This window comes from Hippocampus guttulatus, chromosome 15, assembly GCF_054856545.1.
Source record: "Hippocampus guttulatus isolate MCC_2025c chromosome 15, RoL_Hgut_1.0, whole genome shotgun sequence".
Classification (NCBI taxonomy): domain Eukaryota; kingdom Metazoa; phylum Chordata; class Actinopteri; order Syngnathiformes; family Syngnathidae; genus Hippocampus; species Hippocampus guttulatus.
In genome coordinates, this window is record NC_141275.1 from 16,352,210 (window position 1) to 16,378,159 (window position 25,950).

The 25,950-nt window shown below is 53.3% G+C and overlaps 2 protein-coding genes across 2 annotated transcripts; one reads left to right on the top strand and one right to left on the bottom strand.

Moving 5' to 3' along the window:
• Positions 1-48: 48 nt before the first annotated feature.
• synj1 (synaptojanin 1) lies at positions 49-19,536 on the bottom strand. Its single transcript, XM_086130808.1, is given in 30 exon segments — positions 49-2,722; positions 3,528-3,626; positions 3,628-3,752; positions 3,830-4,019; positions 4,107-4,159; positions 4,591-4,719; positions 7,574-7,934; positions 8,215-8,293; positions 8,392-8,604; positions 8,775-8,895; positions 8,977-9,133; positions 9,489-9,647; positions 9,722-9,914; positions 10,394-10,534; positions 10,645-10,729; positions 10,804-10,995; positions 11,371-11,394; positions 11,516-11,681; positions 12,349-12,501; positions 12,580-12,661; positions 12,742-12,917; positions 13,255-13,351; positions 13,698-13,759; positions 15,695-15,772; positions 15,962-16,045; positions 16,549-16,774; positions 17,214-17,481; positions 17,939-18,025; positions 18,105-18,262; positions 19,142-19,536. Coding segments are annotated over 29 exon segments (4,671 nt in total). The 5' UTR covers positions 18,229-18,262; positions 19,142-19,536; the 3' UTR covers positions 49-1,975.
• A 522-nt stretch (positions 19,537-20,058) lies between these two features.
• On the top strand, positions 20,059-25,506 carry LOC147194263 (lysosomal proton-coupled steroid conjugate and bile acid symporter SLC46A3). The gene is made up of 6 exons (XM_086131918.1): positions 20,059-20,161; positions 21,419-21,644; positions 21,750-22,620; positions 23,164-23,247; positions 23,332-23,488; positions 24,026-25,506. Exons 2-6 carry the CDS (start codon positions 21,444-21,446, stop codon positions 24,159-24,161), a joined length of 1,449 nt encoding a protein of 482 aa, XP_085988044.1. The 5' UTR covers positions 20,059-20,161; positions 21,419-21,443; the 3' UTR covers positions 24,162-25,506.
• Positions 25,507-25,950: the final 444 nt, after the last annotated feature.

The window sequence follows — 25,950 nt, forward strand, 5'->3', positions numbered from 1 at the left end:
ATCCAGTGGCAAATGGCGAAACTGCACATTAAACAAAGTAAACACAAGCGCCATTCGGTTTGTTTTATTTAGTTTCATACATACAACATAAACTGCCTTTATACATAAATGTGCTAGCGGCTGTGCCCTTTAAATATGGAATATTCACGGAGATAAACACGAATTGCTGCTTCATGTTTTAATACATATAGATTGTTCACGAGCACAGACTCTTATTACGATGGATTACTAAAAACTCGAGGGGGAGGACACTGACCTCACAAAGGCAGCCAGTTTGTGGCCTGTAAAAGCTCAATTGCGACACAAAAATGCTGCTGGCTTGGAGATACTAGGATACATAGATATTTATATCGATTTTTTCCCCTACTCCACACAAAATGTATGCCTTTCAGAGCAGTGAATGGAGATTTGGAGTTCAACAACACAATTTGCTGGCTTTCATTCACGTTTGACGTCAATGTTGGTTATATTTGTTGAGAACCCAGACGGTTCACATGGTTTCAAACCGAAGGGCCTGAAAATTAAGTCACGCCCTGTTGCAGGTTCAAACAATTGCACAACACTGAATTATGACGTGCACAAAAATAAAAGCAGCCTGTACACAATACACATCACGCCACAGTTTTTACCACGTATCCAAGAGTTGGCTGGAGTTTGAAGCCCAAAATGAAGAATGTGCCCTTTGTGTCGCTCGTCACATCTCCGACACACGACATTATTCTCTCACTCACGCGCACACACACACACTTGTCTTGACGGGGAGACAAGGAAATCCATATGTGGGATGTACAGCCTCAGTGCATATATATATCTATCTATCTTACATTTTTTATATATATGAATATTTGTGCAAACACACATGTAGGGTTTTCTACATAAACAACTATGTATGTACACTGCAACAGTGGCAGACTCAGAACGGCATGGCATACATTCATGAGGAGCGTGAGTGCAGCGTGACCCCTGACCCCACACTGATATTGCACAAGTGCGCATAGAACATCGGCGATGTCGAGCTTGTTGTGTCCCTGCTACGGTACATCACGGATTTTTAAGCAATTATTATTTTTTTTACAAGTCCAAAATTGAAGCTGCGCGCCTTCAGTTTGTGCCACAACATGCCGGGCAGCATTGAGCTCCACATGCCGCGGAATTATGAACGGGGAAGAAGCAGAGCAAGTCCCCCAACTGCGCTCCGGTCGTGCCTGCCAGTACTGTTGCATGCTCCGATTGTATGCGCTGTCATCATCTTGTGGCATCTTTATGCAATTCAACTTTTTTTTTTTTAAATTGGGGGCACACACATACAATAGTGACATGTTTGCTGATCGATGCCAGCTAGGTGGCAGAAGGTCACGCTGACCAGCGTATCACGTCGACTCGCGAAAGAGAGGTCCTCATTTCAGTATACAGTACAATGGAGCCTTGAGGTACGAGTGCATTTGACTTGGACGCTTTTTGAGATATCGGCCATCACCTGGATGATTTGTATGTCCTTCAGAGATACGCCAGCAACTTTCACAACCTCCGGCCAGGGTCAATTCTCTTTGGTTTCCTTGTGGTGCAAGGACAGTTTCAGATGGTTGCGCTCATTCGCCATTTAGTTGGGTTTGCTAAGTGCCAATAAAACAACACAGTAAAGGAATTTTTTGAGGTGCTGGAACTTGAGCATTCATTTCAATGAGGAAAGATGAGTTGCAACTCTTACATCAAGGCATTACTGTCAATGTTGGGAAGCACAGAAACTGACGTTGATATTGCACAGGCGCCGCGGCTCACAATATATAGATCTGTTTTGTTTTTTTAATCGAGGGACGAAAGTGGAAGATGGGAGCGCGCACGTCTTAGCTCATCTTAAATACTCTCACGCAAACAGACAAATATACTGTGTACATATGTATACGTCCGCGACCCTAGTGAGGATGAAGCGGTTCAGAAGATGAATGAATGAATGAATATGTATACGTCACGGATCTCAGCGTTCAGTTGGCTCTCTGGCAAAGAGGAGGCAGCCGGGACCAGATCCGTCAGGGTGTTTCGGCACAGCGGCGCCGGAGCGCGATGGGACAGGCGGGGGAGGAAGGGTCGGGATGGCGCTTAACCAATCCGGTTCGGGGAGGAGGGTCGCGTTGGGGGGCAGAGTTTTAGCCCGGTGCGCGTTGAAAGCCGGGGAAGGGGTGAACCAGTCCGGCTCGGGGAAGAGGTTAAACTCGAGGGGGGCCGAGGGGGCCGCGGCTTCGGTTAACCAGTCCGGTTCGGCGACGGCGGCGGAGCCGGGTACGGCCGGAAGCGGAAAGTCGTCGTTGAAAGTGACCCAATTCGGGGGCTGGCGGCGGGGCGGCGGGACGGCCTGCGTGACCGACGAGGGTGTGATCAGGGACGCGCCCCGAGACAGGCGTTGCTGGGCAACCGCGGCGGGGACGAGCGGCGCCCAGTCGCGCCGGCCCGTAAAGGGGTTGGTGCTGCAGGGCCGGGCGGGGAGCGGCTCGGCGGATAAAGGGTTCGGGGAGGTGCGCAGGGTCTCCTGCGAGCGACTGCGAGGCATTGCGGGCGGCGGCGGGAGAAGGGCGGCGGACATCGAGGACGACAACGAGGCGGGAACGGAGGGCGGAGTCCTCAGGGAGGAGCCGCGGGTCAAGGATCGGGAGCTCTGCTGCCAAGGCAGGAAGTCGAGGGCGTCCGCGGCCTCGGGCTTGGATTGGACGCCGTTCAGCCCGTTCGTCTGTCACACAAAGAGAACCTCAATCACGGTCTCCATACTTTCCAAACGGCGGGTGACCTTTTTGGGACCACGTTTCCACCAGTCCAGTTCCAAACTTTGGGAAGGTGTGTCAAGAAGATGGAAGACCAAATTGCAAAGAACCGTCAGACCAGCTTGACTCTGGCCATCAGCAAGGTCTGAAGATTCTCAAATCTGGCATTTGGAACTATGAAGCGCGCTGCGCTAGCTTTTGTATGAACTGCGCTCTAGAACTGAAGCTGCCCGGCCTTTCCGGGTTCTAAATAAATAGGGTTCAAACTGACACGAGTCTCCGTTGGGTGAGGCTGCCCGGAACAAATTGAAACGCTGGGTTGGAATGCAGACCGTGCACAAAAAGGAGGTTGCGACTGCCTGGTGGAAAGTGGCTTTACAAGACTGGCGCACCCCACGGGGAGCCCTCAGGCCACAAGCACAATGGAAGACTGGCACAGATGAATGAAATCGGCAAAAAGGAGGATCGCGGCACGTATGAAAGCACGCGTTCCGTCCTTGTGTTGGCAGAAAGGAAACCGAGGAGGACACATGGCAACAAAAAAAAAAAAGGGAGATGCGCTACGGAGGAGAGACGTGAAGTACCTGTCACCCCGACGGCTTGTCCGGCTTGTGAGAGAAAGGACAAATGAGTCACAAGAGAGACAAAAGCCAGAAGAAGACATTCGGCTTGCGAGGAAAAGCGAGGAAGAGAGAAGCTCCGTTTTCTCAGAACCGGAAGGAAGAGGAAGCCCTCCGTCGCAAAAAAAATAAAATAACCGGCATGGTCACCAACCTGCGTGGCCGAGTCGCCCTTGGCGGCATCTGACGGCAGAGCGTGATGCGAGCGGGAACGGGGCGGCGGCTTCGGGGAGGCCAGCGTCTGCGCGGGGGGGGGCGGCGGCAGGTGTCGGCAGCATGGGGGGAGGCAGCTGCGGCTGGGCCGGGCCGGCGGGTTGTGGTTGCGTGGGCGCCGGGACCGACGGCCTCCCGACGGGGGGCGCCGTCGGGAGCGCGGGCCCTGAACCGTGCGAGCGAGTTTCACCTCAATACATCAGGCGGCAGAGAAGGAGAGAAAAACAAAAAACAGATCCCCACCTAGAGAAAGATCAGCCGCTTTAGCTGCGGCAGCAGGTACCGGGCGAGGGGCCCCGGGGTGGGTGTCGGCGTTGGGTCGAGGGGCCCCCGGGTGCACGTCGGGGGCGGGGCGGGGAGCTCCGGGGTGGGGCGGAGGAGAGGGACGAGCCTGCGGAGGCACGCTGATCACGCCCGCTCGAGGGGGAAGATTCTGGAGAAAACCACAAGGGCGGCGCCATCAGGGTCTGCGTCGGCGCTATCGCCGGGAGCGGCAGTTATGACGGCATCTCAAACCTACCGGCCTGGGAGCGCCTCCAGCTGTGGGAGCTCCCGCAGCTGGCGGGCCTCGACCTGAAAAGGGTTCAGACAAAGCAAAGGGACGAAATGTTGCCTCCTTGGGATGGCTGAATTCACCGCGCCGGGCAATGGAAAAATGCTAATCAGGAGCTGTGCTCAAAGAAAAAAAACAAAACAAAACATGAAAGCATATTCTAACGTCGCGCAATCTTCTGCCCGGTTGACTCGGCAACTCGCCGACGGCAGATGGCGCACTTAATCGTCTTTCGACCATGCTGACAAATACCGTGGGGGATGCCGCTCGGATTGAAAGAGTCGGAACGTGATACCAGCCCACGCCTGCGCCGCTCCATCCTTTCCTGAGGCGTTCGCCAACTTTTTGAGATGAAGGAGCCCTTCATCATCCTTCGGCCGGTTCAACGCAAACAGCCGAATGAAATGACGGTCACGCCCGTTTCAGATCGGCCGGACTAGCCTCGTGCTACCTGAGGGGGGTGGCGGGCGCTGGGGGGGCATGGGTCTCGCCGGGGGTGCGTTGGGCCGGGGAGGCGGCGCGCGCTTGGGCTCCAAGCCTTGGGATGGCGGCGCGCCGGGCTGCAAGTCGACAGGAGGGCCTGGGGAGAAAAAAAAACATGAGGTGGTTACAGCCCGAAAGAATTTCATCACGGAACTTGACGCAATTGTGTTTTTTTCCAGCAAGAAGTTTATTATTAAAAAAAAAAAAAAAAGAAAAAAGGAAGAGGACTTTTTTGTACTTTCAACTCCAACCCATCTCAAGTGGGATACTTGAGATGCAGTCACAGGTCAACAGTTGCAAACAACAACGATTTTGATGGGAGTCACAATTTATTCAACAGGTTTGAACAGGAGCAGGAGGCCGCAAAGGCGGACGAGAGGATCGGATGTTGCGGCAAGCACAGACCATGTCGAAGCGCATTTGGCATGCACGTCTTCCACCTTTGGCGTTCTGGTTGTTGCATGGTTGTCTGCGCTTTTCTCAAGGCGACGACGACGACGTCGAGGTTTGGCTCCCAACCTTGAACCCGAGACAAAAGACAAATCGGAATGAGCATTCAGACGCCTCGGCAGACAAGAATTGGATATTTTGCTCGATGGCGCCTCTTTTTCCGTCAAACGACGGCCATCGTACCGGCGGCGTCTCTGCGCTTCTCGGTCGCAGCGTCCACCTACCGCTCCGTCGCCGTTTGCCTTTGGAAGCCAACGCCGGGCTCGCCGGCGACAACGTTTTTGATCTCGCAATGTCACCCTTTTGGGATTTGCCTCATCATAGAAACTACAAAGTCTCGTGGCATCGCCGGCTATGTGAGCTCGCCGTGCGCGACGAGCCTTGTGATGCAACAAGTCATCACGGGCAATTTCTCCCGAGTTGCAATAATTCACGAGTAAAAGAATCATCGACGGCTATGGTGGACAATCATCCATCACCGAGAGCGCGGTTACCGAAACAAGCCCCCAACGACATGAAAGAGCAAAGAATGGCGCTTACTTGGTGGAGGGTTTCGCTTGTCCGGCTCTTCGGTACAGTTGAGTTGAGGAGGGTCTTTCCAGCCGAGCGCTCGGCAGGCTCCTCTTCTTTGAGCATAAAGGCCCTCGGCGTTCAGTCAACTCTTGCTCTGATGGCTGCCGCCCGTCGTCTCTTTTAGCCACGGGCCGCGCAAATACAACGGGGGGGGCCCCTTCCCGACCGACGGGGGCCTCGCGCCTGGCTCGCTCATATCTTCCAACGATCCGATGCGATCCGCTTTTGTCTGAGGTGTGTCAAGAGCGGGGTTCATTTTTGTGGGGAGAAACGAAAACGACCCAATCTGTGCTGCTGCATTTGGTTGGCGGATGGATGACGGTAGAAGCGCCACCCGAATACTTTGTTGTTTGACAAATATTTTTGACTGCGCAATACATACCTTGATGTCTTTTGTTTTTTCTCATCAACAGAAAAATGACAAAAAGGAATACTGCAACTAATCCCTTGTTTCACCGTCTTCATTGTTTATGTCTTGTGACCTGTTGTAACTGTCATATGCTTGTGCAGGAGTTTTTTGCCTCACTCAAATTATCCTCAAATGAGGGTAGTTTGAGCGTGGGTTTTTTTTTCTCCCCCTCGCCCTCCCTTGTTTCTTTCTGACTTTCGGGTTGAGTGAACGCTGGCGCGTTTTGGCTGCCGCTGCTCAACCCGTATTGTTTTGTCCATCCATCCATCCATCTTCTACCGTTTATCCGGGGCCGGGTCGCGGGGGCAGCAGCTTTAGCAGGGAAGCCCAGACTTCCCTCTCCCTAGCTACTTCTTCCAGCTCTCCCCGGGGGATCCCGAGGCGTTCCCAGGCCAGCTGGGTGACATAGTCACTCCAGCGTGTCCTGGGTCTTCCTCGGGGTCTCCTCCCGGTGGGACATGCCCGGAACACCTCACCAGGGAGGCGTTCAGGAGGCATCCGAATCAGATGCCCAAGCCACCTCATCTGGCTCCTCTCGATGTGGAGGAGAAGCGGCTCGACTCTGAGCCCCTCCCGGATGACCGAGCTTCTCACCTTATCTCTAAGGGAGAGCCCGGACACCCTGCGGAGAAAACTCATTTGGGCCGCTTGTATCCGGGATCTCGTTCTTTCGGTCCCGACCCATAGCTCGTGACCATAGATGAGGGTTGGAACGTAGATCGACCGGTAAATTGAGAGCTTCGCCCTTTGGCTCAGCTCCTTCTTCACCACGACAGACCGATACAACGTCCGCATCACAGCAGACGCTGCACCGATCCGCCTGTCGATCTCTCGCTCCCTCCTGCCCTCACTCGTGAACAAGACCCCAAGATACTTAAACTCCTCCACTTGGGGCAAGATCTCTCCCCCGACCCGTATTGTTTTGTGTTTTTTGTTATTGTAAAGTGTCCTTGGGTGTCTTGAAAGGCGCTTATAAATAAAATCTATTATTATTATTATTATTATTATAATCAAGTGTCAACTAAAACAAAACATTTTCAAAAAAAAAAAAAAAACGAAACTATTGCAAACGAACACACTTGCTTCCAATTAAGTGATGCTTAAAAAAAAAAAGAAAAACGAATACAACTCTGGATAAGAGCGGATGTGCCCCAAAAATAGTTGACAATCTTAAATGTTAACGGTGTTCAATAATACTTCTGATCCCAAATCGATACCTGCATGCATGCGTGTGTGCGGGCTGACTGGAGTCACGTAGATGAGCCCATGACAAAATTGCGTGAAGGGAATGTCGCTGCGGCTTCCCGAGAAGGTGACTCGGCCACTGGGGGCGGTCGAAAATCGAGTCGTGCGGACACAAGACGACTTTCACGACGACACCAAGTGAGTGAGTGACCCGCAGTCGTAACGGCACTTATTTGCAGAGGATGAAGTCCGTACGGCTGACAGTATATCGTGCTCCCGTCATGCGTTTGTGTTTAAAATCTGATGCCAGCGTACAAAACGCGAGAGAGCTTACCTTGAGTCGGTCGGGCCGGTTGAGCGGCGCGTCCGGGCCTGACGGGCGGCGGCGCTGCCGCCGCCTCTCCGTGGGTGGGGGAGGCGCAGGGGCTGGCCCCCGGCGAAGGCTGCGGCGACCAGCCCGGCGCCGAGCCGGCGCAAGGCTGCAGGTGCTGCGGAAGGACGGCCTCCACCTCCTCGTCCACGTCGCCCTCCATGTCGTAGTCGTCGTCGTCGCCCATGTCGGCGTCCTCGGCCAGCAGGGTGGAGCTGGCCGAGGTGGGGATGCTGCCGCAGATGCGCTCCACGCTCATCTCCTCCTCCAGGCTTTTGATCCAGCCGGGACTCTTCAGGCGGATGTCCAACACCTTGCCCAGAACCTGCGAGGGGGCCGAGGCTGTGTGTAGTCCAGTTGAATAGGATCAAGTTTTCGTGAACGGAGTCCAAAATGTCTGATCGAGTCGGTGACACCGGGCTGAACAAAAAATCTCATGCGTGTAGTTTGTCCTCATGAAGCTAATATTTCATGGGACAATATTTTGGGATACACGAATCGAGTTTTCAAGCGGTCATAACCCCCCCAAAAAAGAAAAGTCTCTGTTGATCAAAGAAAACACGTTGACATTTTGACCACGGTGTTCTCCCCAAAGGGCAACTTACGGTCGACGCGCTGAGGGACAAAGCGGCCAGAGCAGAGTAGCCCTCCAGGAACGTCACCCACATCTTCTCCTCAACAAATCTAAATACATGTATCAGGTGACCGCTCTTGAGGTTATGCGACTGGCGAGACGGGTTTCTTCAAATGAAGTTCAATACCGAAGCTACCGTTGGGCTCACCTGATAAGGATGACCTCGCCAAAGTTGGCAAACTTGTCGAGAAGCTCGTCGATGAGCGCGTCGTCAAAGTAGTCGTCCGGTCCCGACGAGCACAGGGAGACCAGGACCGTGCCGTCGGGGGGCCCTTGCAGCGCGATGACGTCCTTGTAGACCTGGTGCCGGGCCTCCGGGTCCACCTCCAGGATGTCCACGTCCATGACAGCCACCACCGGCCTACGAGCAGATCGGTAGATTAGCGCGGATCGCTGTCAAATGGAAGCGAGCGCTATTAACTTTGTTCGACAGCAACTTTCATAAAATGCGCTGAAATCAAGCGACAATCTCAACGACGACAAAAAGCAACTTCTGCAAAATCCCGGAAGGACCGATTGGACGGCACCCACCTGTGGTCTGAGGTCTTGAGCTCGGCCCTGCCATAATACTTGAGGGTCCCGGGGCTCCAGGGGTAATCCGCGTCATCCTCGTTCTCGGCCGACGTCGCGCCCACCACGTTCATCTCCTCAGCTACACACAAATATTTCCAAGTACTCATATCATCACGGCATTGTATATATTATATCTAAAAAGGAATGTGTATATGCGTACCTGTTTTGTTAAAGTTCCACTTCCTGCGCTTCCAGAGGATTCGATCGGTCCAGGCGGGCGTGCGGCACTTCTCGCTGGTGTCGTAGTCCTCGGAGAAAAGGTCGTACTTGTACGTGGGCGCAAAGTCCAGCTTGCCCTCAATGAATCCCCGGAAGACCTGCGCCACGAAGAGGCCTTTTTGTGACTCGTGGTCGAAACGGCCGGGAAATGCGCAAAGAGGACGTGAACATCATTTGCACAACCGCCGACACGTCAGATGGAGCGTTAAATTGGAATCGGTCAAGAAGGGCTTGCTTGCTGAGACCAACCAATCCAATCAGAGGATGCAAAAATGATGACATCCGAAGTGCGACCGGATAAAGAAAGAGTCCTATTTCGAAGCAAGTCCCGGTGACTGCGAAGCGAGCCCCTGGGCCCGACTGCGCGGACACGACAACACACAGAGGCCGAACTGCAATTGGACAAAAGCAGTCGGTTCAGAAAAAAACGACCGTTGGGAATCGACGACGTACCGTTCCGGCATTCTTCTGGTCAAAGAGCTGGTCGCCGGCCGTCAGCGCGTCCCAGTTCTGCTGCCTGATCAGCTCCTTCACCTCCTCGTTGGGCAGGTTGATGCGGTAGTTGAAGTCGCCGCACCAGAAAACGTAGTCGTGAGAATAGAGCAGGCGACCCTGGAGGGGACGACGCGCCAAAGAATGACAAATGTCGCCCGTGCCCCTTTGAAACTTTTTGCTGGCGTTCCCACCATGGGGAAGCTGAGCCTGCGCGTGATCTCGTTGTAGTCGTCGTTCCTCTCCTTGACCTGCGACTGTCCCGCGGCGAAATGCGAGCACACGAAGCAGATGCTGGTGGTGTGGAAGAGCAGGCGGATGGCCACGCCCCCTTTGTTGCCCGTGGCGCCGCCCATGCCCGTTTTCACCGTGTCCACCGCCACGTCCCTGCGTGATGCGCACAAGACAATGAACCGCCAAGCTGTGTATCGTTCTGTTCTTCTATTTTTAAATGGCAACTCAAAAATGAAAAACATACCAAAAAGAAAACAACTTTCGGTTATTCATTTTCATAGAATCCAACACTGCAAAAAGTAAAAATCGCCTGTTTTCACATCCAATGAACAAATGAAACACACAATTTGAAGACAATTCCCAAACTGCACTTCGAGAAACAACGAGCCGTTCTTGAAAACTAAATGCCGATGTCCTGAACTCAGTCATACTTTGTTGTACCACTAGAGGGAGCCTGCGCGCCATGAGTAGACCGAGAACCACTACTTGGAGGCATCACATTCCCGAGACACGTTGCCAAGTCAAGTCCGGCAAATCACTTCAACACCACCGTTATTTCCATTCTTCTTTCAAAACAGTGACACAATGAAAATGTTAAGAGGGGAAAATCCGCGAGGGTTTGAAAAGCGTACCTAATGAAGGGCGCGTGCTGCGGGCGGATGAAGACGAACAAGCACACGCCCACCAGCTGCTCCGACGCCAGCAGCACGTACTTGTGGTCCCGCGAGATGTTCTTCTGCAGCTCGGCGGCCCACAGCTTCTGGTTGGTGGTGCTGTGGATTTGGGTTTGCGTATGGGGGGTGGGGGGTGGGGTTAAAACAAAAAGTAGAGTGCTGTGCCCCCCAATACTTTTGTCCGTGTCCGCGGGGATGCCCGCACGTACCTGGCGCTGACGATGTTTCCGGCGTTCAGCTCCACCATTTCCTCAAAGCCGATGGCAAAAATATCAACGGGGTTGGCTTTGCCGTCTGGAAAGCGGAGACAGATTAGGACGAGGGCGACGCGCCGCAAAAGCAAACGTGACAAAGACGTCCGGGGTTACCTTGGAACTCGGGGTGCCCGGCGATCTTGGGGGCATCCAGCAGCCAGTCGTTGAGCGTCTGGTTGCGGAAGGCGATGCTGCGGAATTGCTTGCCGCCGTTGACGTTCCACGTGCCCACGCACACTCGGATCTGCTTGGGCCGCGTGTACTTGCGGTGGTTCTGGCACATGCCCAGCAGCACCCTGGGGGAGGCTGCGCAAAAAAAGGGGGTTGCCCAAATGAGTGTGTGCGCCCAAGCATTGGGGATACGCTTCCTGGACTGGCTCTTCTATTCTACTGTGCATATTCAAAGATGAAATCAAAGAAAATGACAGGGGGGCGGGAGGTCATCAACAACTACTCGTGGGGGTTGTGTCCACTGACAACACATGACAATGCTTTTCACACAAATGGGATGGAGGCAAAAAAAAAAAAGAGACATTATGTAAAAGCCCTGTGAACCCTTTGAAATGTTTTGTGTGTGTGTGGGGGGGGGGGGCACAATATGGCTCCTCAAAAGACTAAGCACATATGAGGTGAAAGTGGAGGACAAGGTGGATCCACTTCAGGGGTACTCAGGCACCGTACCTGACTGCAAGACGGGCTCAGTGACTAACAGAGCGCAGCGTGGAGAGAAGGAAGAGAAAGTCCCGTTAGACGAAACGTCAGGCCGACGTGACGGCGGCCCGGACAAAGCTCGTCCCGGGTGAGGAGAAGGAGCCCATGGAGTTACCGTAGAGGCTGGAGGTGGTGAGCAAGGCCCGCGCTTTGTCGGCCAGGTCGCTGTTGAGCGTGGAGCCCAGGCGCAGGATGTCGATGGCCTCCTGCTTGGAGCTGTCGAAGAAGTTGTTCTGGATGGTCCTGGTCACCGAGCGAGCGCCGTCTTTCAGCTTCCCCGCCTGAATGGGAGATCACGGCTGCTTATTTGACAATCAACGCATGTCTTACAAATGGGACGCATTTCACGGCACACCACCAAACAAAAGTGATGCAAAAAGCAACGGACAGTTGTTAAGATTTTTTGTTGTTGTCGTCGTTTTTTTGAAGAACTGCTCACGATCCACCAAATTGCTGCTTGTTGTGAAGCTGAGACGAGTTTGCTTGACCGACTGGGAACAGGCACACACACACACACACCGAATTGTTCTGCCTGTCACCGTATGTGGCTGCTATCGACAGAGGAACCAAGTACTTGTTGGCGATCGGTGATTTTCCAACCGTGCAAGTGAAATTGAATCAATGCATTTTGGGTGAGTGTGTCAATTTGAGAGGAATTGGATAACCGACAGCGGTTGGGGAATCACTGCAATCAAAGCAGAACGCCTCCATTTCTGACCATCAGGAGAAAAAAAAAAGGATTCCTCAAATCAAAGCCTCCCAAAACCCAAATGTGTGGAATTTGGGGCAACTTACCGCACGTGCGGAGCGTCCCGGAGGGCGGCAGAAAGAGACGGCACACGACACACGCGAGAGTTAAGAGAGAGCACGCGGGAATGCACGCGGCGCGGCGCCGCGCCGCGCTCTTTCAAGACATCGCGGCGTGAGCGCGGCGTGCGCTGCAACCACCTTGGCCTTGCCGTCCAGGGCGCCGGTGCCCGCGTAGATCTTGCTGACCGAGTCGCCGTTGGCCGACCACATGGTCCTGAACACCTCCTGGAAGCGGGCCACCAGCTGAGGTTTCTCCGTCAGGCCCATTTCCTCCAGCTGCTTGGCCAGCATCTGGAAGACGCGGCCACATGATGATTTGCTCCAAAATGGACCCTTCCGTTTGTTGCCCCCCCCCCTCCCCTACTGTACCTCCAGGGCAAAGAAGGCTTGGACGCTGTTAGTTCTGTCCAAACAGTCCAGGCAGTTTGTCCTGATGGTGCCACCCTGACTCCTACAAAAATCACACAAGTTAGCGAGGGATTTGATGGGAGAACAAAACGTCTAGCGGCCGAAGCGTAAGGAGCGCCCGACCTGGCGATGCCCATCTCTCCCGAGTAGTAGAAGAAGCCGCACTCCTCCACAAACTTGCCCAGCTGCGGCTTGAGCACGCTGTGCAGCTTGTCCGCCTTTCCGCCGCGCACGTTCTGGTGGTAGTCGAAGTTGACCATCTTGACGGACGCGGCGTGCTCCGACGCTTTCAAGTGACTCTGGAGACAAAGCGTTCATACAACATTGGGGCGGGACTTGTCAAAATTGTGCTTCCTTCCGCCAAGGGCCACACACAAACACAAGCGCCACCACCTTCGCTTGGCAATTCCCGCCATCGTGGACTTGGTTCAATACAACCGAACTGGACCCAAAGAACTACACGGCGGGATTGCGAAAAAGTGGAAGCCACAGAAATACGCTGCGCACTTTAAGCCTTTAATTCACCAATCCTTTCACACACCGCTACTTTTAGAGGCTGCGATGCCGCAAACTGGTCGCAAAAACAAACGAACAAAGAGTGAGGGGGGGGGGGGGGGAGCTTTTCGGGCGTCTCACTTGAAAGGCTTTGCTGAGCATGTGTTCTCCTTCCTTACTGCCGAGCAGATTGATGATCACTTGTTTGCCGTACAAGCTGTTCAGTGCAGTGAAGTGTCTGGAAGACACAGGAAAGCAAACAAATAAATAAGTGCAGCACTTTGTATAGAGCGGCGGTTGTTTGAAGGTGCTCCAGAAAGACAGTTGGCTCGGGTTGAGATGCCACGGCCTGAGCGGCCCAGAAAAGTTGATAAGGGCGCAAGCCCGCAAGGTGCGGCGTGGAGATTAGGTCGGCCATCTTACGAAGGGTGCCGGAGTACGCCCAAGCGCAAAATGTCCACCGGCAGCTGACAAGGCGCTGATGACGCGTTCCCCCCCCCCGCGGTGAGGCCGAGGCCAATGAAAAGGACTCAACAAGCGACGAGCGCTCTCGGGTCCTTCGCGGAACTCGAGGAAATAAGTACCTTTCGAAGGCCGGCGCGTTGGCTTCAAATCCTCGGGAGAGTTTGACGCGGTGCGAGCCGACCTGCGGGGCAGACACAGCAAGAGATATGCATCAACGCGCGCCGAACAAATACGCCGCAGGATGTGGCTGACGAGCCGAAGAAACAAATCAAATTGAGAAATAAATAAACTGCAAGTGAAGCTCGGCGTTGGCACAAAGCACACAAGGACATGGGGGGGGGGGGCACCTACCGAAGCGTCATCTACTGCACCTCCACTTTCATCACCTCCACCAAGGACTTTTTGGGGGTGGGGGGGGGGGGCTTTTTATTTGTCTCTGGGTTTATCAGGGCAACACTGCAATGGCAAACCATGACAAATGAAACAGTGGGTGCAGATCTCGCAAAGACATGTGGGGGGGTTGATGTCTTGGATCCGGTACAGGCTCCGTCGGGGGCAAACATTTCAAAAATGTGAAACTGCAGTCGATGAAAAGCTCCGATTTGGACGAGTGCGTGCGAAAGGTGCATTTGGGATTGTTGGTCTGCACGGGACTCGGTTGCTTTCAGCAAGTCTCTCGCTTGTGTTCAAGATGACTTCCTCTTGGGTTTTCTTTTCCTCACTCTCGGTCACGTGCTCGCTTTCTTTATGAAATAGGCGCCCCCCCCCCCCCCTCCACCCCCCACAATCTCTCACGGACTGTCCTGACTGTCCATTTTGAAAGAAGGCCGGCCGCCACATACTTTGCTCGCTCCTTGAACGCATCTCGTCTATTTCTTGGGCTTGCCGACTCACTGAAAGCGCTCATCTGGAGCGCAGGAGTCATGCCCGGCCGTCGGCGCAGGAATTTTGCAGGTTTCGACTTGTCGACAAAGCAAACATTGGCCCCGCGGCCCCTCGCTCTCCAAGCTCGACTGCGTCGCGGGTTTCGTTTAGTCATCGCTTCTCGCCGGCGTCGCTTGGTCGTCATCATCTTGAATGCATCTTCCCGCAAGGCGAGAGCGTTGGGTTTCGGGAGGGGACATTGGTGGAGGGAACGAGTGGGGGCCAGTGGAGCGGGACCTCAAAAGCGGGAAGCGCTACCAACCTTCTCAACGCGTCTGAAAACACGCCCCAGTTAGCCTCCGCCGTCCTTTGGTTGCTCCTTAAGATTTAGCAACATGTAGCCAGGCGCCGACTAACAAGTGAAGAGGAAGCGCTTGAAGGTGGGGGGCCGAGAGGGCGTGTTTTCAGACCGGGCTCTCACCTGACCAAAGATGTCGGGGAGCTGAAGAAGACAAAGAAATGCCCTTTATCGACCAAAAGTGAGTCTTGCCCTGCAAAAACGCCATCTGTGCGATGTCAGTCAAACCCCAAAAGAAGTTCAGGTTGAGATGTATTTTTTCTTTTCAAGATTTCTCCACCAATCCACACACACGCGCGCAAAAAAAAAAAAAAAAGTGGAGTTTTATTGGGTTTATCCAATCAGAAGTCTGAAAAAAGCCATTTGTGGAAAAGGCGGCAGTGTTGACCAAGCGGCACCTGGCATTATCGTGCAGTCTTGGAAAAGGCGGCGCCATGGTTTTGCGGCAACGCGCCAATTTGACTTACGACGAATGAGTTGGGCTCCCACGTCACTCACCAGGCCTGGCCGCACGCACGCTCAAGTCATATGTAGACGGTTAATTGATACATTTTAGAACAATGGAGTCAAATGGCCCAATGAGTGTAAGTACCTGCGTATTTGTGACGTGTGCCTTTATTTGACTGATTGTCGCGCTCGATGACTGGTTGAAGGTGTTTTGGTGGCTGCGCTTCTCCTTAGCCACATTGACTGCCATCGCGGTACCTTACTTGCTCTATTTTATTTTCAGCTCAGTCGAGCTGCAGCTTATCGCAGAAATTTGGGGCCGCTGGTCAGTCAGGGTCCCCCGTCCGTGTATTTCGTTGGCGTGACACCGCACAGATTGCCGACAGCCCGCCTGAGCCCCCAAAAAAAGAGAAGAGCGCAACGAGCAAGAAAGAAAGAGCCTTATACCAAATGAGGGTTGTCATCGCGTCGACTGGCTTGCCGATTGTCGTTCAGGTGCAACAAAACCCCCTTAAGGGACTTTTTCTGAACACAGCACCAAGACGGAGATGAGTTAAACGGCAAACGCTCTGCAACGCTCCCGACGCTCCAAAGTGAAATGAACCTCGGTCACGGCCGAGAACGACGCCGGCCTCGTCGGCGGCCACGCCGCGCTCGGCTTTTTGGGAGCGGCTGACGGAGGGAGCGTACGAGTGGGTTTTCTTTTAGCCTTACCTGGATGCCCGGCTGCTCCCAAAACAGCGGGATGGAGCCGCGGATCTGGATGAAAGACGACACTCTGTCATCCAGGAAGATGGCCTGTTCCGCAAAAAGGACGCATTGAAAATGGCGGCAAGCCAAAACGCTTTCTCATGGAAGTCCGTGAGAGTCAAATGTGTTTTTTGCAAAAACCTTTTGAAGAGAACGCATGAGTATGGCTATATCTAAATTGCCTGCTTTAACAACCTGAAGCCAGGAACAAAAAGGCTTGTGCGGAAGACTAAAAACAATCATCGTCGCAACCCGAATCACTGGACGCAACCGAATTTCTCTCAAATCAGACCCCAAGATCTCAGTCACAGTAAGCTTTCCCTCTCTCCATTTGGTTTTCCCCACAAACGGTAGCGAGCCTCTTTTGACAAAGGGTAGAAAGTCCACCCATCTGTTTTCAAACGCCGGGAGGAAAAGTAAACGCTCGTTCTCGAACGCAGACCAGAAAATTGTCCCGCTATTGATCAATGCTGGGATTCCAACTATTTGCCACACAACGGCCCGACCGGCAAATCGGGAAAAATGTGTGTCGATCCGCTCATGGCGCTCACCTGCTCCGTCTCCACAAAGTTGGCCACCTGCCCGTCGTCGTTGGTGCCGCGCACGTTGAAGCGCGTGCCGGCCCGCTCCGAGCTGAGGCGCGAGAAGATGCACGCCTTGGCCTGCTTGTGTCCGGCGTAGATGGTGCGGATCTCCACGCCGCCGCACATCAGCCGCAGCAGCCAGTCGTCGCAGTTGACGCCGTAGTGCTTCAGGTGCAGGTGCAGGGACTGGTTCCTGGTCGCAATCGGGAGCGGGACGAGGAAAACCAAGACTGAGAAAGGACCGAGGACGGCAAAACAACGCGCCTTGAGCGACACTGACTCGCCGTCTGGTTGGAGTTCGCCGCCAGTTGTGTTTTTACAAGGCATTCCTTATTCATTCCATGATTTGCGTCACCTTATCTGACTGCCAACTTGCTGGAATGTCTTCACCTACCGCCTGATCCCCGTCTTCTACTCAAAAGCTGTGCTCGAGGCCTAAGCAATGTGATGCCGCCATCAACTGGCATCAGCTAGAGGGTGGCTCACAAACCTGACAAGTTGAGCCGGACCCTTTTTTGCGCCTACCCGTTGAAAACGCACTCGACGGATGGACGCCGGTGTCCGTGACTGAGCCTACTTTTGCGCGGGATCGCTCGAATCGAATGATCTGCTTCGGAGGGTAGCGCTCCTACCAGAAGAAGCGGTTGTCCGTGGTGTCCTCCAGGATGCGTCGGCGCGCGTTGAGGCTGAGGTCCATGCTGACGCCCGAGGCGGACCAGGCAAAATAGAAGTGACCCGAGTTGAGCACCTTGCGCACCTCGCCGATGCGCTCCTCATCACCGGGGTCGTTCTTCAGGGACACAAAGTCCGTCTGCGTCACGCGGAACACCTCCGACTCCTGCACTTTGCCCACCGAGCTGCAGCCCGTCACCACCACCAGGCTGTGGAGCATGGAGTCGCCTGTGGCGAGGAAAGAGGGCCGGCGTCTTTGCAAGGTCGATTGGACTTGGATGGTACCGAATTGATGTACTCTGTTTCGGTGTGGTGCTGCTCCGTGTGATTTTAGAATGATTTTAGATTTTAGAATGAGTGCCCAACACTCATTCTCACCCCAAAAAGGTCTCGTGAGTGAATCCAGGAGCTGCAGATTCTCTCTGTGAGTATTCTCATTTTGTATTCGTTTGTCTCGTTTTGTAAATGGCTTAAAACGCATGGGCAACTGCGGCTCTCATTGTCCACATGCGAGGGCGCCTCCGTCGCTTAATGGCTCCGTTTAGTTCCCTCGAGCAGCTCGCACATCACTCAAATTTTGGCTCTCGACACAGAGCGAAGGAAATCAGCCAAGCGAAAGCTCATAACCGTAAATCAGGGCATTGTCCGTGTCATCAAGTGACACCATTATGTGCGCAGCACTCACCCAAGTTGAGGCGGAGGACACCCAAGATCCCGTAGGCGTCCACAATCTTGGAATACGCGTTTTTTATGGCCTCCTTCTCGGCCGCCGCTGAAGATGAGGAAGAGCCAAACGTGAGACGCGCGGTGCAGTAAAACGGCAGCGAGTTAAAAAAAAGAGGACTCCTTACAGAGGACGGCGACGGCCCCCGTTTCAAACATGAGGCATTCGTCCCGGGCGCGCGTCTCCACGATGACGCTGTAAGGGGGCGGGTCCAGCTTGTGGTAGATGCGATAACCTTTGCTGAAGGCCATCGTTGACGCCAGATGCAATGACCTACAACTGGGACTTAAGAAAGACAGCAAACTCAGAATAGGGAAGAAGTCAATCCAAACATACAGCGTTACTGATTGGAACAAATATCAAAGATGATACAGTCGAAATGCAGTTAAATCCGCCTCACAGTTCGCGAAAGTGAGCATGAACGGTTGTTTGTTTATATGTCAGCCAGTCCAGGGCGTACACCCCCTCTCGCCCAAAGTAAACTGGAATGGGCTGCAGGATGAATGATCAAGAAAACGGCTGTCTCCATACATGTCCATCCAGCACACAGCTAAACAATCAACCGTTCACTTCAAAACATTTGGGGGTGCTTGGGTGTACTCCATACTTTAAGGCCATTGCCCAGATTCAAACTCCTCGCACCTCAAAACTGTGAGGCAGACGAGCAAACCATTCGTAAAACGTGCTGCAATTGATGGTCCAGTTCGATCATCCGATTGATTTCCGCGCTGCGGCTGGAGGAGGATTTCGAAATCACAATTCGGCCCACCCGTCACCGTGCATGCCCATACAGAGAACGGACACGAATTCAATCGTGTCGATATCACAGCAAAATTTCATTTCAGGGATATGTTACAGTGCGAAAGGCGACTGTGTCCAGGTTAAAAGCCATCTAGGCGGCTCAAGAGGCCGGTAGGCAGGCACGGAGAGTCACGACTTTTATTTTAAACAAAAAAATAAATGACCCGACACGCGAGGCTTACGTGAACGCCTCGTGAGTGTTAATTTGTTGCGGGTTGTTTTTTTTTAATAACATACACAGGATTTATAAATACTTGGAATGGCGAATCAGCTTAGCCGCGTTAGCTTTAGCCCGCTAGCCCTAATCGCCGATTCGCGAGTTTGCCGTCGTAAGGTGGATCCCTGCGTCAAACCGGCATTTACCTCAACAAGCAACCTGTCTGCTCACGCAGTGGACATTCGGAGCAAACGCTTAAGGTAGCCTCGACGACGCCAGTTCCATAGGCGTCAACGTAAAGGATAAATAAATAAACGAACAAACACAACAGGTAGAGCAAAGCGAAGCTTTTCCTGGTCGCCTTCGCTTTCTCGACTCTCACTGCCGGGTTTCGACTCCGCTGTCACAACAAAAAAATCTTCCCCGGCGTTGGCACAATGGTACATTCCAACGCCAGTCTACGCCTTCTCCGAGCTTGGCGCGGTTTAGCAAAATGCAACAACTGTCCTAAAAAATATCCAAATGTTTCCCTCAAATACTAATATCGATTGATATACGCCAAATACACGGATATTTTAATACTCCAAACACGGGAAAGTAAGAATGTCCTCGTCCAACTTGTTCTTATAACTGACAGTTTATATTAGCCAATAGTGGCGGACTTTTAGGAGCCGACTGTCCAGTCGGATTTGGAGGTAGGAGGGACTTTACTTGTTTCACAGCACAACTCAACAAATGAGAGAGACCATTCTAATATTACGCTTACGTAAATATGACATCTTATGTAGTAAATGTAGACATGTTTTTAATACAATAAACACGAGTGTGAAAAATATCCTGGTGCGGCACGTTTAACGCGGAGCACGATGTTTCCGGGTGGGCACTGGGCGGCACATTTCAGTCGCTCAACGCATCTCGAAAATGTCATTCGTGCTCTAAAAACAAAACTCCTATTTTTGTATCTCAGCACATAATGGACACATTCTAAAAGAATAAACACGGGGGCGTGAAAATGTTCTCGTCCGATTCGTTTGTTTTTAACTGGCAGTCAATAGTAGCCAATGGCAGCGTAGTTTTGAATGCAACGCTGTCCAATCGGATTTTAGAGGTAGACGGGGCGTACCCGTGTCGCTCGACGACCGCCTCTGACAAGCATACGACTCTTGACCGGCTTCATAACCTGGTCAGACCTGAGACCGGGGTGATCATAAATGCGTCTTTAACGGGTAAGAAGCACGCGCTCATCTCGTAAGATTTGTTCGTGCGGCATTTTTCGAATTGTTCGCGTCTTATCTCGAAACGGACGTGGGCCTCTTTGCTTATGCAGTATGCACGTAACCTACTGCGTGTCCGGGGAAGTTAGTAGCTCCGTGTTCAAGAAGTCATAATAACACGATACTAACCGAGATTTACTGGTAATTGGATGGCAAATAGCGGTGGTTAAAACATTAAGCAAAATACATTGCTCCGTTTAAAAAGTATGCCAGTAGTCTGATGTTAAAGCACTAATGCATCACGTTATCAAACATTTGCACGCATGACAAAAAAGGAGCCGAGTGGAAGGTGCAGAAAAAGACACGGTGCGCATTTTGAAATTGCGAGCGCAGATCTATTTTGCCGCTGCCGCTTTGTTTCACGTGCATAACCGTACGCGGGGGAAAGCGAGTGTTTTGGAGCTGGAGGCGGTGTGGTGTTCTCACTTTGCAGTTTTGAGGGCGTATTTTATGTTCAATTGTCCAACCTGTCTTTTCGATGATATCTGCTCCGTTGCATCAAAGAAAAATTTCCTTCACGAAGACACAAAATTTGAATGGAAAGGAGCAGAGAGAGGAATGAATGCATCTTATTCGACAGATTATTTTTGTCGTCAACGATTTGTGGATATTTGCTATTTTCTCTTTCAGCGTCTCAGTTTCCATCCATGCGATCGTCTTTTCAAAGATTCCTTTTTAAATATAGGTACAAAAGTGTCACCTTTACATGTGTGTTTTGACAACTGGGACCCCCCCCCCCACCCCCAAAAAAAAGGAAACTTTCATTTTCCCATTATCTGCAAATACCAACCCCAAAATACCAACCTGCTTTCTCCGAACTGTGTTCCGTGTAGATGTTTGGTCTTCCAGGTCATAGTCATCCACAAAGTTCAATAGAGGGAACTGGACTTGTTCAGTTATTGATTTCTTCTTTCAGGTTTTGTGAACCCGTTCAGAAACGACTTTAAGCGACCGATTTGCTTATCTGAACAAATTGGAAAAGTGATTTTTTTGTTGTTGTTGTTGTTTTGTTTTTTTGTGGCCAAACCCCAACCTCAACAGAGATTCTATTTCAAGGTCGTGTCCCTCAGCCCTCCTTTCAGGCTAAACATTCCGAAGCAGCGGCGCAAGACGATTCGAGGTTTTGAATGTTTTGCGGAGACGCTCAAACGACCCCCGCTGTAAAAATCACCCCCTGACGAAAATGACCCCGAACTCATTCGGACGCAGATGTCATCGGCGTTGAAAGCCGGGCATGAAGGGCCTTTACCTGGTGGAGCCCGTGGTGGCGCTGTACGCCTTCTCCACGTACCTGACGTACCCGCTGGTGCCGCAGTACGTCTACCGGCGCCTGTGGCAGCAGCTGACCAACAGCAGCTACCCCGTCTCCGACAACGCGTCCACGTGCGCCAACTCCAACGCCAGCGACCGCGACAACCGCACCTTCTACTTCCAGGTCAGTTGTCAGCCACCATCGGATAAGCAAATCGTGATGCCGGGATACCGTGTCTGAGCTATGAAGTCGGCTGAGCGTTTGGCCCGTTTGTTTTTGCGTCTTCAGGAGGCGCAGGAGCAGGCGTCCCTGTTCTCGCTGTACTCTCAGATCCTTTCGGCCGCGCCGTCCTTGCTGGTCACCCTCCTGCTGGTGGCGTCCAGCGACCGGGCGGGGCGTAAGGTGGCCATCGTCCTGCCCCTGGCGGGCACGCTGCTCTACACGCTGTGCCTGCTGCTGGTGACCTGGCTGCGGCTCGACGTCTACCTGCTGCTCGGCGCCTCGCTCCTGTCCGCCTTCTTCGGCGGCCTGGGCACCTTCCTGGGCGGCTGCTTCGCCTACGCGGCCGACTTGAGCGGGGGCGGCGGCCGCGGGATGACGCTGCGTATCGCCGGGCTGGACATGATGATCGGGCTGCTGTCGGGCGCGGCCGCGCTGTCCACGGGCTACTTCCTGAGGGCGGCGGGCTTCGCCGGGCCCTTCCTGACCTCGGCCGCCTGTCAGGTCCTGGTCCTGCTCTACGCCGTCTTCATTTTGGAGGAGACGGTGGGACGGCCGGACGCCGATGCGGGCGGCGGGCGGGCGGCCGTGCGGCAGATGTTCTCGGCCATCTACCGGATGTTTGCGGGCGCCGGCTCCCGGCGGCGCACGCTGCTGGTCCTCTTGCTGTTGATCTTCACCAGCTTCTCCTTCGCCTCGGTGGGCAGCTTCTCCCTCATGGTCCTCTACGAGCTCAACGAGCCGCTGTGCTGGACGGAGATTCTCATCGGCTACGGCGCGGCGCTGTCCACCACCGTTTTCCTGTTCAGCTTCGCCGGCGTGGCCGCCTTCACGTACTGCGGCGCCTCGCAGCTGCTCGTGGTGCTGACGGGCATCGTCTCTCTGGCCGCCGGCATGACCGCCGTGGCCTTTTCCAAAACCACGCCGATGATGTTTTTAGGTGAGATCCTCGCGCGTTCCGCGGCGCGCGGCGCGCGTTCCGCGGCGCGCATTCCGCGGCGCGCGTTCCGCGTCGCGCCTTCCGCGTCGCGCGTCGGCATGCGAGCTTCCTCGAAGACTGCGGTAACGTGAACTCGGAAATGAGGAGTCGAAAGGAGTTTTGGCAGCGGTGAGAGCGGCTTGACTCTCTCCTTGTGACCGGCTCCTTCGGACGTTCTTCGCGGAGATGCGGCGTTAAAATTCTTTTCGCCATTTCGCTTTCGCCCGATTTTTGGTTGCGCGGCTAAATCGGAGCGCGGAGACACCCCTTCCCGCTCGGGCTCGAGTCGCTCCTCATCATCTTTCGTCAGTCTCCCTTGATACGTGCGGTTTGCTAGCCAGCTGAACCTCCGCTCGCAAAATCCCTTTTGGAAATTGCGCCGCAGCGGCCTCTTTCGAGCGCCTCGCCGTCGGCCGCGAGCGCGCGGAGAGAACGGCCGAAGGGGCGAGCCGTCGGCGGACGAACGCTCGGCCATCTTGTCTTGTGTGTTTTTGGCGTCCTTAGCGAGGGTCCCCATGTCCCTGTCCATCATGCCCTTCGCGGTGCTGCGATCCATGATGTCCCAAATCATCTCCAAGTCCGAGCAAGGTGAGCGTCCGTCAGGCCCCGCCGCTTGCTCGCCTGGAATCTTTCAAGCCGTTTTTCTCTCATACTTGTGTTTCTTCTTTCCAGGTGCCTTGTTTGCCTTGCTCTCCTTCGCCGAGGTCCTGACGGCCAACGTGTCGGCGGCGCTCTTCAATACCTTGTACGCCGCCACGGTGTCTCGGTACCCCGGCTTTGTCTTCCTGCTCGCCGCCGGACTCTGTGCCGTCCCGACCACGCTTCTGGGGTGAGCGAGCGAGCGAGAGAATCCTCCCGACTCCCGATGCCTTACGCACGAGGGATGGAATGCCAGAGCCGGCCGGGGATTGTCGCGCGGAATCCAGCCGAGCCGGGATCTTGTCGTCGGTGTAAAATTGCTTTCCACTCGTGTGTGCATTTTTGTGCACAGAGAAGGAGTACGCTAGTCGCACTTGTAATAGCAGCGCTCCGTCTGAAGTGGCGTCTTGTGTGTTTTCTCACCCACGAAGCCTGACGTCTGTTGATCATTTATGGGCGAATAACCAAAGCTTAACGCAGGCCCGAAACCCGACCCAGGCTCGAAACTGTACTTTGAAAACCAGAGTCTTGCTTTGATACCCTCAATTTGAAAAGTCGACGTTGACTCGAAAGCCTCACGCTTCACACCACAAAAGACCACCAACTTGAAACCCTCACCAGGGTCTGAAACCCTAATTTGACACCTTCGTCCCAATAATTTGGTCAAGTCGGCAATCTTGCGGTAAAGGGCGACTCGACCTCTGACCGAGACGTTTCATCCTTCCAGTGCGGTGTGGGTGCTGGGAGTGGACGTGGCCGGCGAGGACGGGACGGCGGCGGCGGCCAACGATCACGACGAGCGTCCTCGAGCGGACGGAGATGCGCCCCAAGACCACAGCGACCGCGACCGGCTGCTCAAATGAATAAACAACCGATGTCCTCACCGCCGTCGTCCTCTTCGGAGCTCTCCAGCGGAATCATCACTTCGCCTTCCTCAAAGTACTTCCGCGTTTGACAAAAACAAAACAAACGCTAAAGCGGGCTTCTTCTTCTGGTTATTTTCTTTCACCCGAACACCACAACCGCGTAGCATTTAGCATGCTACGCGAAGGGCCAATAAAAGGAAGCGTCGTGCTATCCGCTTCAGGGAACCTCATACTGCGAATCGTTTTCAGTGAAAAGATTGATTTTTTTTCCCAAGTAATAATGTGTCATAGTTTTGTATACGTGTGTGTGTGTGTCACACAATTGTTTTTCAATGCAAACGAAACGTGTGGTCTCCCGTACTGGTTGTCTGGCAGTTTTCTTTGTCACCACCAGAGGGCTCTCTCGTCACATCATAAGAGAAGAAGAACCCACGGGCCGGTTTAATGTCCGACAATATTTTCAGGGAGCGAGCGGCCTTTAAAGGGAAAAAAGAAAATCAAAATAAGGACAGCTCCGATAAAGGCTGAAGTGACAGCCAGGTAAGCGAAGACCGGGCTGCAACGGATGCCGAGTGGGCTGCATTTGACACAAACGCAAGTCAAAAAAACAATCCGGAAGCAAGTTAGGAAGCCGAGAGAGCAAAGCCGGTCCATCCGTCCTGCAATCGGCCATTCGTAAATCTTGGCCGGCGTACGCCGTGTATGGTCTGCAGTGTTTGAAAAGCGGCCGCGTACACGTCCAGATGGAAAAGTTCCTTTGGCGCCGTGCCCTTCCCTGCACCTGGAAAAGTCATCCCGGTACCAGCGTGTTTCCTTGTGTTGCGCTGCAACCGACACACGCACGCGCAGGAACAGCAAAATCTGAGAAATGAGCAAATCCTTGACCTGGAAACTGGTTTTGGTAACCATCCGGTGTCACTAGGGGGAGTCACCCAGTACAAATAATTTGTTAGTGTACTGAAAGCAGATTTTTCAGCCAGTTGTACTTTTGGAATGTGGGAGGAAACCAGAGTACCCGGAGAAAACCCACGCAGGCGCGGGGAAAACACGCAAACTCCGCACAGAAAGGCCGGAGCTGGAATTGAACCCGCGACCTCCGCGCTGTGAGGTCGACACGCATTGATCGATATTTGGGAACACATTTCAACAAAAACTAAAACACACGCCTTGAAGTTCTCCTTTTAGAACTCGTTTGGATTCCAGTATGTGGAGCTCGGGGGGGAAGATCTTGTTGCTGTTTGTTTTATGCTTGGCGTTCTTCTTTTTTTTGGGCGACTCTCGGTTGCCTTTGCAAAGGCGAGGTGAAAAAAACCCCACCCAAATAAACAACCTTGTACTGCAAGTTGCTGTGTGCATTTGTCTTTCTGGTTTTGGACCTCAGACTGCTCTAGCTGCCGCACGCTCGTCGAGTGAAAGCAAACATGGCTTGATGACACACACACACACACACACAAGCGCGCGCCGTAAGAAAGGCGCCTCGTGACCTCTGTGAGTGCAGAGGCCTGCAGAGGCTTTGATGAGGTTTGTCGTCTGTATTTTAAGAAGAAAAAGCTGCAGCTGCCCGCGGCCAGTGCGCACGCATACCCGCGCGCCCGCCTCAAGGTTGAGAGTTTTACAGTTCACCCAAACTAAAAAAAAAAAAAAAAAAGCATTTAACTCATTCACTCCCAAAGACGTTTTTAAACGTCTTTTCAGACTTGGTCTAGAATTGGCTGGTACTGATTGAGTTAAAAAGAAAAACGACAACTCAAACTCCATCTTTCTCTGTGCAACACGAAACACCTCA

Coding starts and splice junctions, on each gene's coding strand:
- LOC147194263 (XM_086131918.1), top strand. CDS start 21,444: ATGAAGGGCCTTTACCTGGTGGAGCCCGTGGTGGCGCTGTACGCCTTC. Junction 22,621..23,163: donor CACGCCGATGATGTTTTTAG/GTGAGATCCTCG, acceptor TGGCGTCCTTAG/CGAGGGTCCCCATGTCCCTG. Junction 23,489..24,025: donor GTCCCGACCACGCTTCTGGG/GTGAGCGAGCGA, acceptor TCATCCTTCCAG/TGCGGTGTGGGTGCTGGGAG.